This window comes from Anopheles bellator, chromosome 2 (genome assembly GCF_943735745.2).
Source record: "Anopheles bellator chromosome 2, idAnoBellAS_SP24_06.2, whole genome shotgun sequence".
NCBI classification, from domain to species: Eukaryota; Metazoa; Arthropoda; class Insecta; order Diptera; family Culicidae; genus Anopheles; species Anopheles bellator.
In genome coordinates this window covers 9,354,534-9,367,235 of record NC_071286.1, presented here as the reverse complement: position 1 = coordinate 9,367,235, position 12,702 = coordinate 9,354,534, and the positions used below count along the sequence as shown (strand labels likewise).

Here is a 12,702-nt window from a genome sequence, read left to right as displayed (position 1 = left end):
GAAGTGCGAAAGGTAAGTAACAAAATTGGCAAACTAAATGAGGTGTATTTAAATATTTAAATAGAACCAGCCCAGTGTTCGCAGCGCAAATCATGGAAATCAAGTACTCTGGAAGACAAGCACGTCTTCGTTTCGTTAGCGGAACAAATGGCCTGCTTTTCTCGCCTTTCTGCTTTATTAGTTCTCGGGCGCAGTTTCTTTTTTGGATGGCCCAAGATGGCGAAAGATAATTAGCAGTTTTTTAAATTAGCTTTCTAAAGTATAATGTTGAATTCATCGCCGTTGTTTTTGCATAAAATTAGCTCGCGGAATGTCTAGTCTAAGTGTGACGTTTCTTACTGACTGCAAATTTTAACTTAAAGTTACCATGTTCTTGGGTTTTTAAACCTTTAGTGAAACTCGTTTGTTGCATTTGTTTCTCGGATTTTCCACTGATATGTTTTTGTACGGTTGTGGATTATTTGACATGGCCTCAAAAATGTTATGCCGGTGATGGGTTGAGATTTTGCTTTTCACTTTTGACAGGAGAAATCGATCCTTCTCAACCGAACTGCGTCGCTACCGAAAACACGCTGCGGATTCGCATGCGTTGGGGTTTCGGTTTGTTTCACTTCCCGCGAGGTTCGTGATGGCAACAAATTGTTTTGATGGTGACAGAAGTCGATACTAAACGATGCTTACCTACCGGGCTCTGCCAGCCCCACCAGGAGGCGGAAGGTTTACGATCGACATCGAAATGATTTTAAGATCAATCCGTGGTTTGATTGAGTTTCGCTTTCGACCCACTTTGCTCGTTCAACGGGAGGGCAGCCCTCCGGATGTTGATTGACCTGTTCACCTGCCTTCCTGCGTCGGAGGCCCAATTTCATCCCATTCAATTGATATGTCAAAATTAATATCTTACCATCTGTCATAAGTTTTTTTTCGCTTGCCTATCGAAGCGTGTCACCGATGGAGTCACCTGGTAGGTCGTGATTATTTTTTTAATGCTAAAAATGGGCTCGTAGAATAGAAAGGAAAGCGGGCGAAAAAAGAAAAAAAAAACAGAAACGAGGTCATCCAATCAGCTGTTGGGATTCGATTTTCTTTTGCCTCTATTTGGGTGGGTGCTTCGCCATTTGTCACTTTTGATTGTGTGCTAGAAACGGAGTCCATGTTAAAAAACTGACAAATGCAGATTGGTGGGATCGAAACGAAAACGTCCTTTCGCGTTGAGGTTGTAACGAGGCACAGCCCGATACGATGAGAGTCCATTTTTATTACCCCTACTCCCTACCCCTTGGTACTCCCTACTTTGCGTCCGCTTCCCAATTTAATGATGTTCGGGAAATGATGAAAAGCAGCAAACTAACGTCACCCCCTTTGCAACACGACAACCCCTTTGCAACACGGTTGTTGCCGCCATGCTGGCGGAAGGAACTTCAATCCGTTACAGCACGCTTACACGCTCTTCCGTTAGCTCACGGCGTCCTTCGAATGACGGCGAATATTTTCGGAATCTATTTTATGTTGACCTCCAGGCAGGAGCTGAACATGATCTTTCCATTAATAATCGTATCGAAGTTGCTACAGTATGCCAAATGGCCCCGGCCATCGTTTGCCGATCCAGCATCTTCCCGACGGGCACGCTCGTGGGAAAATCGGAGAAAACTAGATCGGCACGCGACAGTCCATTTTCCATGGGAATGAATGTTGATTGACCTCAATTTGCTGTGTTCGGGCTTAAAACCCTAGCGAGTAAGAGAGTGAGAGAGAGAGAGAGAAAAAAGCAGAGCGATGGAAGGAGAGAGAAAGGGAGAAAGAGAGAAAGAGAGAGCTCAGAGTATACAGATGCATTGACGTATTGCCAACGGGGAATCAATCAATGTAATGCATCCTGCGCATCCTTCGATCTCGTTTTGCTGCTTTGAGTCCTTTTTTATAGCATCATACTAAGACAACCCCATAAAAAGGCGTTAGCAATTGTAAAAAAGCGACAATTTTTGGATTACCCGCTTCCCCATTTCTTGTGGATCCTGGCAGCTCATCGCGAGCGGACCTGATCACGCGCACCAGGACACATCGTGTCTGTGCGCTACCAGCATCGTCGTGTGGCTCGATGATTGATGGTGTGCCGGTGTTGAAGAAATTCCCATCCCGTGATCGATCGAGCGATACCAGCAAGCAGGATTGTTCAGGTCCTTGGCCTGAAAACCGAACCGAGTGTCAGTCGATTGCTGCTGCTGCTCACCACTCGTTCGTGCGGCCTGCCTGGTCGCGTTGTGGGATGCCATAAATCTGCGTATCCTATCTGCTACGCTCGAAAGGTGGCACTTTTTACGCCACTCTTCGTGTTCCGTGTTTATGTCTCTCTTTCTCTCTTTCGCCGTACATCTGTGAAGTTTCAGTCTGGTTTAAAGCGCAATCTCTCATCCGCGACAAAGCTTATGATTAACTTATGGGTCACAAATCGCTCGTTTGGGGCGAACCTTATTTCTTAAGCCGTCGGTAAAAGATTTTGCGACGCTCCCGAGTGAAGGAAGAAACTTTTGTGAGTGGCCCCGTGGACGATGCCGAGGGTGTTTTATAAAAATAATCAACGAACCAAGATCAACCAGCGAACGGGGAAGGATTTGCGTGTGCCGTAAAAGTGATTTATGCTTACATGTCACCCAATTTTCGGTGTCCTACTATTCGGGAAGCAGTGACTTTTTAATCGATCGCATCTCGCTGGTGTCTGGCGCACAGGGACCCTGGACTATTTCCTGGGGGGTATTCAAATCCCTGTTTAATGGGATGCAAACGATCCTTTGCAGATCGTACTCAAATAATTTCCGGATAATGGGAAGGAAAATTAGCATTGAAGAATAAATACAAATTTAAATTTATTTCGGAATCAAAGCATTTTTGTAAAGTTGTCTGTTTCCTGAACCTAAACTTCCTGCACTGTGCTGGTGGAAACAAGCAATAAATTTTACTTCAAAATGAGATTGTCGACCACCCTTCCTAAGGCATCCCTTCACCATGCAGTAAACAAAATCAACATGCAAACGAAGCGAAAAAAATATATACGAATAGCAAATGGTCCTTACTGGGACCCAGGACCGACGGACCGACGGCTCCTTCGCCGGTGGAAAACAATATCGCAGAGCATCGTACCGGAGCGGGTTGGCGGGCAGCTCTGATGACCTCCTTTCTTCCAACGGAGACGATGTGCAGCCGGGCGCCATTTTTCTTCCATGGCCGGGCGGTGTGCACTAGAAATGAAATTCATGCAACCACCCATCGCTCGAAGGGAACCGATCCGAGAGGCCCCCGTTCTCTCGTGCCTCCTGAAGTTCGGCGTCGGGATTCGGCGGTTGTTCGTCTCCGTACAACCCGTCCGTCTCGGTGTACTCGTCGTCCACCGCCGGCCCATCGGCTCCGTCTCCGTCCGGGAACGCCACCGTGGATGTGGCCGGCGGAAGTGGCGTCGGTTCTCCGGCGCCACCGCCGACCATGTCGTGGATGATGTTCACAGGGCACTCGATCAGCTGCACCAGCAGGTTGATGATGTTTTTGTACACCCGCTCGTTGAGCGCCATCTGCCGTTCGGCGTCGTGATCAAGCCAAGCGCGTGGCACCCCGGTCGCCGCCCTGCGGCCACTCGGAAGCAGTCGCCGCATGCTCCGATAGTTGCGCTCCAGCTCACCGAACCGTTGCCACTTGCGCTCGACGTCCGCCCGGAGTTGTTGAGCTTCCCGGAGCAGCCCGTTCCGTTCGGCTCGCCGCGCCGTCGTCGTATCCTTGCGATTGGGAGGATCCAGTCGACCTGCCCGCTGCTGCTGGAAGACGTGGAAACGGTGCTCCAGCCGAGCAGCCCGAGCCTTCAGGGGCCGAAGGGTGGCTTCGGTTGCCTGCAGCCGCTCACCGAGCGCCCGATTGAAGCCTAGCAATTTCGGTTTCGAATCGATTTCGAGTGGCGCCCCCGCTCGGCTGTAAATTGTTGCAGCGACAGGATGCGCCTGATGCTGGGCCGTTGCGGTGGTACCTGGAACGAAATCGAATAACGCCAAACCCATTGTGCCGTTCATCATCGGGTGGGGAGGGCCGAAAATTCTTCGTCGAGCGGGTATATTGTGCATTTTGCCGGCAATCCTTACCGATGCAGCCGTGAAGCGTGATGCAGACCAGTGCCAACAGTGTGCCGCCGCATACCTGAAGCGGTTTGCTGCCTTTATGAGGGCCAGCTATGTTTGACCTGGCACGGGCAGAATTCATATTGGAGTCCAATAACATAAAACTGCTTCAGGCGCCCACTGCTTGGGATTCTTTACGCGCGTCGGTGGACACCGGACGTTTTACGTCTAATTAAAAGTTTTACCGTTCTTTCCCGTGGAACAATCCCCACCGGTGATAAGTCTCAGTGGGCGGTAAAATGAGATTGCATTCGGTACCGAGCACATTCGTTGAACTGGAAACTATCGGCAAAGCCGTCGCTTTATATTGCTGCCCACTGCCCGGCATCGGCGTTTGGTGAACCATGCTGACTCAAAGTGTTAAAATATTGTTGTTTTCTAATTTAACTCTGGAATGTCACAGTTTCAGCAGCTTATTTGCAGCGCAGCTTTTATGTACTGTTCTGTAGCGTGCTTTTGCTATTGAGTGTGGCGCGTGGGACGACCTGGTGGTTTCCAGGCGCAATTAATTGGTTTCGCCGCACACGAGTTAGTAAAACACGGGCATTAGGAACTTAGTTCGTTATTCTAGTCACTCGCCGGTCACGCTCGGCAATTGTTGAGCACTCGGCCAACTGTTTATTCCAAGGTTTTTCCAGCGTTATTTCCTGCCCACAATGTGGGCGTTTTAACATTGATGCACTCTATAAACTGCACGGCATGCAGTTCATTTCATCGGCTTCTAATTGAATTATCACAACAAAAGAGAAATCCTGACCATGCATCCTGCCATGCTTCGAATTTACTTTTTACTTATCTATGGTTCGTTGATTGTTCGATTAAATTGAACACCTTTTGAAAAGCCTCACGTTCGATCGGTGCGATTCAATACGGCTTGCGTCGTCGGAACACATTTTTACCGCCGAGCTTCCGGATCCGGCTGCATATTTCTCGCAATTAAATTCTGCAGAAATTGGGCTAAAAATATCGAACAAATTAAATGAAAAGTGATTGTGCAATGTGAAGAATTTGATGGTATATCGTTGTCAAGGACATCCAGCGTTGCCAATACACCCAATGCACCGCACGAACAACCGTACATGGAAACGGTTCAGCAACGGTTGCTACGCTTCTGGAAACGGGATTGGAATTTTGTAATTAAAGTACAGTACTGTTGGGATCCACCGAGCGATGCCTGCCGATCGGGCAGCAGCAGCATGGTGGTCAATTCTTGATCAGATAATGCACCAAATTTTTGGGCCTATTAGCAACAGTTGGTTTGAGTGATCGCTCTGCAGAAGCTATTTCAATCAATCGTTTCGCAGTACATGCATTGTGCCCATGACATTTTCATCATTCTCAATCCGGTGTCATTCGAATGGAGGTAGGTTCCTTAGGACCTGTCCAAGCACATGGTGAGAATTTTCTTCTTTCGAATAAGCCAAATTTCCTGATTCACTTGATTTCCGAAAAAGTGTGTCTCTGCCAAGAAGCCAATCGATGTTTTTTGGACCAGAAATCGCCCTCAGATGATGTTGAGGTTGCGTGCGAAGCCAAAAAGTAAAGGACACCCCTCCCTGAAATGCCATTAATCCTGTCGCGTGGGCTTGATTGATGAATAATTGAGCACTTATCGAGGGGAATCTATCTTGCAGGCGACCGCACGCCCCACGGTCATGCGCATCATAATTGATGGCTCCTGGTCCCGGATGGAGGTACCGGGCGGTGCCATCCTGTAATGGCGATGGTATCCATCAAATTTTGGGTGAAAGCACCAAGCACCAAAAGCCACGACACGGCACGGAGCCCGACGGAGTCCTTAATTTTAAAGGCCCATAGGCCGACTGGCCGGCGTCAGGTTTGTAACATTTTTATTCCGCGACTTCTTGTTGGTCAATTGAATGGGAGGTCATAATCAATCATAGATGGCTGTAGCTCATCAATTAATTTGCCTGAACTCCCGGACTACCCGGACTCCCGTATCAGCGGTCAACCGTCCTGCTGGAATGCTGGTGGAAGCAAGTATCCGATATTGGTCGGCCTAGTTTCACTGTCGGACCGCCGGGATTCATGGTGATGGTGAACTTTGTGGCATCGGCAAGGGTGCTTTGCGTTGATTTACGAGCCCGTAATTAAAAATCAATTACTAAAGCGCTTGTGCAGGAGTCTGTACCACCTAGGATGGTTGTAGGAAACCGTTTGATCGTTTAATTGAAATGAAAGTTTAGCTTATCAGATCCGCAACATAATTCGTACTTGCCGCACACTTCGAAAGCGGTGTCGTGGCCCTATTGGGAACATCTTTTGTACCATTCCTTAGTGTGTTGCAACATAAACAAAGGCGTTTTTGTTGTCCCAGAATACCCTGATTATCTGCACTTGAGCCGATCCTTGAAGAAGTATAAGCCAACGTTGAGAATCTGTTGGTTCGTAACACTATTGCAAGATTTGTCATATTTTTCCGTTAAACACTCGTAGACAAAGAAATGTACTTTAAACAGACAAAAGATCAACCTGTATGGGAAGGGAAAATTTTCATGCCCGATTAGATTTTCCGGAACACTGTGGTAAAATTATACGCCATCGATGGACAGTGCAGAAAAGATGAGCCCTCAGACCATCCGGTTGATGGTGGAACTTTCTGCACGAAGCCCAATGGCACACCCAGTAATCCTCTTTAGACCGTCTTGCACAGCACACCAACAAAGCCATTGTTGTAATCCATGGCCAGGGAACAGCCACCCCGAAGCCGTCAATTTATGCCAGTTTATGTTGTGCTTCTTATGATGGGCCAGTCCTGTCTCTTGGCGCGCTCCGAGGTATGGGATCTGTTTCGTGGAACCAATTAATACTGTTCGATCGACGCACTCTTCTGTTGCGTGGCTTCACGTGCAGCACCACCGTAAACAACGGCGAGGGTTCACCTCGTTCGACGGAGAAGATGCGCGCTTAAGCTTGTGTTTCCATGGAAATCAAAACAAACCCTGGGCGCCTCCTTAACTGCATAATTATCCCTTTTCCTGGGCTGCGCGGTTAATCCTTGCCCAGGGCGATAGCCTTGGCCGGTATGCGTTTCTCGTTATCGATTCGCTGGCAGCGACCGACGCCAGCACGCAGAACAAACGCGGGGAGTGTAGTAGAACCCGAGGCCCTCACCGTGGCTTTGGACGGCAGGAAGCTTTTAGACTCGTTGCCGAGCCGAGCTCAAAAACAACGTTGAGCCGTGTGCCCGAGGAAAAACCAATCACGCCAAAGGACTTGAAGTGAAACTTTATCGTTTCTCCACTCAAGCCGGCTGTTCTGGGGCCAGAGACCATCTCATATGCCCGCTGATCTTGCTGTTCGGGGCCCTCGAGCCCACAGTATTGCTCATTATGTCGGAACGTTGACGTACACAACGTACGACGGCGCACTGATGAACTGGGAAACAATTCCTACCCAAGAACGACACGTGAGTTCTGAGGCCAACAAAAATCATCGTTGTGTGAAGCACTTTAAAGTTTTCAAATTACTACGTTCAATTTCAAATTGCACTTCGGGAACACCGCAAACCCTGCACATTCACACCCAACCACTTCGAGTGGGGTGGAAGAGAATTTTCGCCGAGATCCTTTTCTGGGTGCGTTCGGTAGCGGACGTAAGAATGTTTTAGCTAATAGTCGTAAATCCGAACATTGCTCTGCGAACGCCAACGACGGAACGCAGTACTTTTTGTTAGATTGTTTTTCCGTGGTCTCTTGTGGGATGATGATATCTCAGATTCGGATGCGTTTCCAAGAGTGCCCGGGGAAAGTACTGAGCTCTTAAGTTGCTGTATCCTCCACACCGTATTGTTTGTGATGACTTTCTGTTGACTTGATTGCATGCAACTCAGATTTATCACCGGACCGGATGAGAGGAATCGCAGAACACTCATAATCGACGTAATCGCTTAGTCTCACACATTCTCGTTCTGAATCCACGTCCCAGATGTCGGAAACCATGTCATAGGAGTAAATAGTTTAACAGTCTCGGTGAGATGCCGGACAAATTCTTGTGGCTCATTGTGGCCTCTTATCGTCATGGGAAACGAGTGTCGCCGGTTGGAGCATAAATGCTGCAGGAGGAACCGGCCAAGGAAATAGATGAAAATTTAATTTTTCCAAACACGTAACATCTAACGTTATGCTGCCATTTTGATGTGGCAGCCAACGTTCGCTAGCAGAAGCAGAAGTGTGTCTCAGGGGACCACTCATAGGGACCATAGTTGATGGTTGTTGTGGAGTTGTCTTTACTTCCGACAGCGACAGTGCTAGTCCATCCTGGCGAAGACATATGACTGGTTCTCTCGTTGCAGGGCCGGTTACTAATTTGGTTACCATCCTTCTGTCGTGTTTTTCAGAGTATCTATTTCACATTACTACTAAAATTTTTATTTCTAGTAGAAACTGGTTCCGATTGCGCAATTCACCACCAGAGTGTTACCGAACGGAATCGTAAGTTTGAGTTCCACTGAGCAGAATATTTTCTGAGCAACACCACGTTCATTAGCAGTTAGTAGCGCAGGTAAATAGTTCAATTATTTGTTCTCCCCCAATTTAATGCCGTTTCATTTGGGACGATGGAGTTTTCCATAAAAAACATAATTAAAAACAGAAAATTCCTGCAGTCCTGTGGACTGTGGCCGCGCACGTTGCCGTCGACTCTCCTTGTTGTGCAGCTGGCGTCCTGGGCACCCGTTAACATTATGTATTCAAATTGAGTAACGCAGCATCGTGACGCAAGCAACCGAACAGAACCTCGCCGTGGCATGTGGCACTAGGGCCGGCGAAGCACCGCGAATGTTTTCCCAGTCCGCGGGCTGCACACCTTAATTCCGACAGGGCGCTAATTAAGAAAAATATGCTTCGTGCCCGAGAACGTTGTGGGGCCGCCATTGCGCCTCGGTCGTAGGAAATATTAAGGCGTAAAAGCAGCATTTTTGCGAGTCGCAAATGGTCCCCGGGGTCCATGTGTAATGCATTGTGACTCTCACGTTGGGGTTGGCTGTAACCCGTTACAGAGCAGTGGCACAATAACTAGGCCGTAGTAAGTTTGTAGTGTTGCAAATAAGAAAAGAAATGAGATTCAAATAGTTTAATCCAACATTCCCAAACTGAAGCGTATTAATTTTTGATTTTGTCGCACTTGTTCCAGAGCTGTTCGATCCTTGATCGTCCAACAGCTCGCCAGACAACATCACGGTCGGTAGCGACTAGTTTTTATTGACGTGCCCTTTCGTGGGAAAGATTAACCCCGGAAGGCATTGACAGAAATAGCGACCAACTAACTGTTAACAGGGCCCTTTTTACTCCTACCTTAAGGTTCCGTTTCAACTAGCGGCTTGGATAATTATTTAAAAGCTTTTCTACGTAATTCAATAATCTAGTTGCGTTCTGATTCAGATCCCTTCGATGATGTGCCCAGTCCGAAGGCAACACTGGTCCAAGACGATTCTGAAGATTGGCCCATGAACACAATTCTTATTCAAATGTACAGTAGTTACATATAACGTTTTTTTTCGTGGATTGCTGGCTGCGAGCAATGTGCTGCGCCAAATGCCGAGATGTTCACTTTTGGCGCCCGCCTTGTGGATCGACAAAAAGCTGAAAAGGACATTCGGAGGAATCTGATTCCATTCGGTCTCGGGTGAGCGAGCGGAATGTCCGTTTTTGTTGTTGTCCGGCTTTGACGGCAAAGCTTTTCCCTTGAGCGACAGACCACCGTGCCCGATGGGATGGCCCCATCGTCCTATTTTTAGCCGCTCGCGAAGCGTCAAGACAAACCGTCAAGAAATCGCCTGATGACGTGTGGCGCGCAGTGGCGGCGGTCGTGTGAAGTGTGCCATCAATCCATCTCAGCTTGTCCCATTTTTGTGCTTCATTCTCTCGGAGCTTTCGCTCTCTCCCTTCCACGGAAGCAGCTTGGAGGCAGCATCGTTTCATCATCCTGATTGTGTGACGGCCCACCACACGCCCTGACAGCTGGCAAACGGAAAATGGAACACTCTTAATCGCCCTCAAGGGCCGATCTGGTGTCGGGCACGGTCACGGGACGTGTGCCGTGAAGTGACGTGCAATTCCTTGCTCCGGGAAAGTGGTACCGAGGGAGCTAGGCACCAGGCGCGTCGATTGTGTCGTGCCGTGGTCGTCGTTTGGAGAAGCGCTAATCACGTTCGCTGGCAACCATCCGTCGGCGTGCTGTTCCGAAAGGAATGCACTACATTTCCTTCCGATCCGAATCTCATCCGGAAGATTAGGTTGCGTATTGTGGGAATTTGGTGCCGGAATGATTTAATGACCCACATGAATTAGGGGTCTTAGACACTATTTTTATATAGATCACTCACTCAAGGCCTTATTAGTAGCCCCGGTTGACCGGTTTCCTAGCAATTTTTGGAGACAAAATGGATTACGAAATCCAAAAATAAGTCCCAAGGGAAACTAAATGCGGGGTACTTTGTAAAAGATTACTGAGCTGGTCGGCTCAAGATTACGCTGAAAGGTTCCAAAAATTGACCGAGAGCCACAATAGATTCTTCTGCTAGGAACGCGGATAGCGTAAGAAGATTTTAAAGTAAGTTCGATCTAGAACGGAGTCAGAAAATGGACACAAACAAGCAGCAGTTAGCAGTTCTTTTAAAGAGTAGCGAACGGTTTGCAACTAATTGAGATGTACAGAGCAGATAATAATGTCCTAAATTTGGGCTGTTCAAATTCAAATAAGGTAAATGAACATTTACCGTCCACTGATCTGAATAACACCTGAAACGGGCTCTAACAAATTAGACAAAGGCAGCTAACAAATTTATGTTGCCGACTTAAAAATTTAGTTCAAGACTTTAAAATTGCTCCCCAATCCGTTATTCTTAAGCTGTAAATCGTGTGCCGATTTTCTTTAAAGTGCTGAAGATCTATCGGTAATACAAAAATAACCGGCTTGTATGTTACATTCGTTTACGAGTACAGTAAAAGGTAAAAATTGGACAAACAATTCGAGCTGATGGCGCCCAGCCTCGTGTGCCAAACAGTGCCCTCCGGTAGACTGTGTCCGATGGGAGTATTACCAAGGCCAATTGCTCACCCCCGGTCGGTAGAGTGTTGATCTGGGTGTTCACACCCAAACGACTCTCTGGTGGTTTTAGGATTACCGCAACCGCTCTGGCACCACCGGCTTTGGCAGTCCCTTTTGCAGACGAGGCGGTCCCATTAATCTTCTGCCTAAGGCGCTGGTAAGGCGCTTTCTCGGAATGGTTTCAATTCGAGCGAATTGAACCATCATCGAGGATTATCGAACGCGACCGCCATACAAATTGTAACTGGCTTGTGGTGTGACTCCGGTCCCGTGAGGATACCCGTCAGGAGTAAGTCTTAAACAAAACACTAGTCAAGGCGAGGTAGCTACTAAAAAGGTACACCTTGCAGTAAAGTTGGCCACATTGCGGTGTTGCGACACGTTTTGCACTCTCGAAAGTCGGATCGACGGGTAGCGGGTAATTTTTCTTGGAACGTCGGTTCGACGCGTCACAAAAATGCGGCACTAAATGGACCCACCGACCGGAATGGTGCCTCCTTTGACGTTCGTCTTTATGTTGGTTCTTTTTACCTTTGCTGTGAGATCCTTACTGCCCCCCCCGGGGGTGTCACACAGTTTTACAGCTTAATTCCCTCTGGTAGGCCATTTGGACGCCCGCGCGGGAGCACAACGATATGTGGAGAGGATCAAGTTGTCAGTCTGGATCCGGTTATACTTTGCGCCGGGAGTTCCCTTCTGTCCGCCCGGATTCGATGGCACTGACGACGGCACCGTGGGTTGTTCCGCGAAGGGACAGGATCCGTGTGGCCGAATTCAGTTTCGGTGTGGACGTAAACGAATTTCGTTTTTCTGTGACGTTTAATTGAAATTGTGCCAAAGTGGACTGCGATGCGTCCATCTTTTTGTGTCGTTTAACTTTTATGGGGTTTCCTATCGGTTTGAATCAATAGAATTGGGTATTTAATGGGCAGAAAAGATAAACGACTGAAGAAATCAATTGACAAGAAACTAATAGATAAAATATGTATTTATAGAGGTCGTGGTAGGTTCGGTAATCGATCGATGGTACTTTAATGTTCGATCAAGGCCGCCTCTGAACAGTGACTCCTCCGTTCACTCAGTTATTGCTGAAAATTGAGCGCATAATTGGACTCTTTTTAACGGTTGAAACCATATGCTTGTTCGGGGGTTTTCCACAAGTTCCATGCACAAGATTCTTGGTTCCGATCTGTGTCGCTTTTCCTTTTTTTTGTTGCAAAAATCCTGCCCAAACTCTGGTTGAAACTGAAACTCGCGGTTCAGCATGTATTTGCATACATTTTCTTCAGTTTTTGATCCTCTTCAAGGCAGACCTTCTCGACGCGGGTACTTCTGCCTCCTGTTCAACTTCTGCTTCTGCGGCACGAGCGAATTAGCTGGCTGGCTGGCGTGCCCATTAGCGACAAGACATTAGCGGGGCCCGTACATGTGAGAGCCTCCGAGCCGGGACGGGTTCTCATAATTAGTCCCGGAG

General features: G+C 47.9%; 1 protein-coding gene across 1 annotated transcript; it reads right to left on the bottom strand.

Moving 5' to 3' along the window:
* Positions 1–2,876: 2,876 nt before the first annotated feature.
* On the bottom strand, positions 2,877–4,423 carry LOC131210559 (uncharacterized). Its single transcript, XM_058203823.1, has 2 exons — positions 4,122–4,423; positions 2,877–4,009 (listed from the first exon to the last, which is right to left on the bottom strand). The coding sequence occupies exons 1-2, from the start codon at positions 4,255–4,257 to the stop codon at positions 3,237–3,239; spliced, it is 909 nt and encodes a 302-aa protein (XP_058059806.1). The 5' UTR covers positions 4,258–4,423; the 3' UTR covers positions 2,877–3,236.
* Positions 4,424–12,702: the final 8,279 nt, after the last annotated feature.

Bases quoted from the DNA above. Each gene is read 5' to 3' on its own strand.
- LOC131210559 (XM_058203823.1), bottom strand. From the start codon at position 4,257: ATGTTATTGGACTCCAATATGAATTCTGCCCGTGCCAGGTCAAACATA. The intron at 4,010-4,121 runs GTAAGGATTGCC...ATTTCGTTCCAG, and splicing joins CACGCTTCACGGCTGCATCG to GTACCACCGCAACGGCCCAG.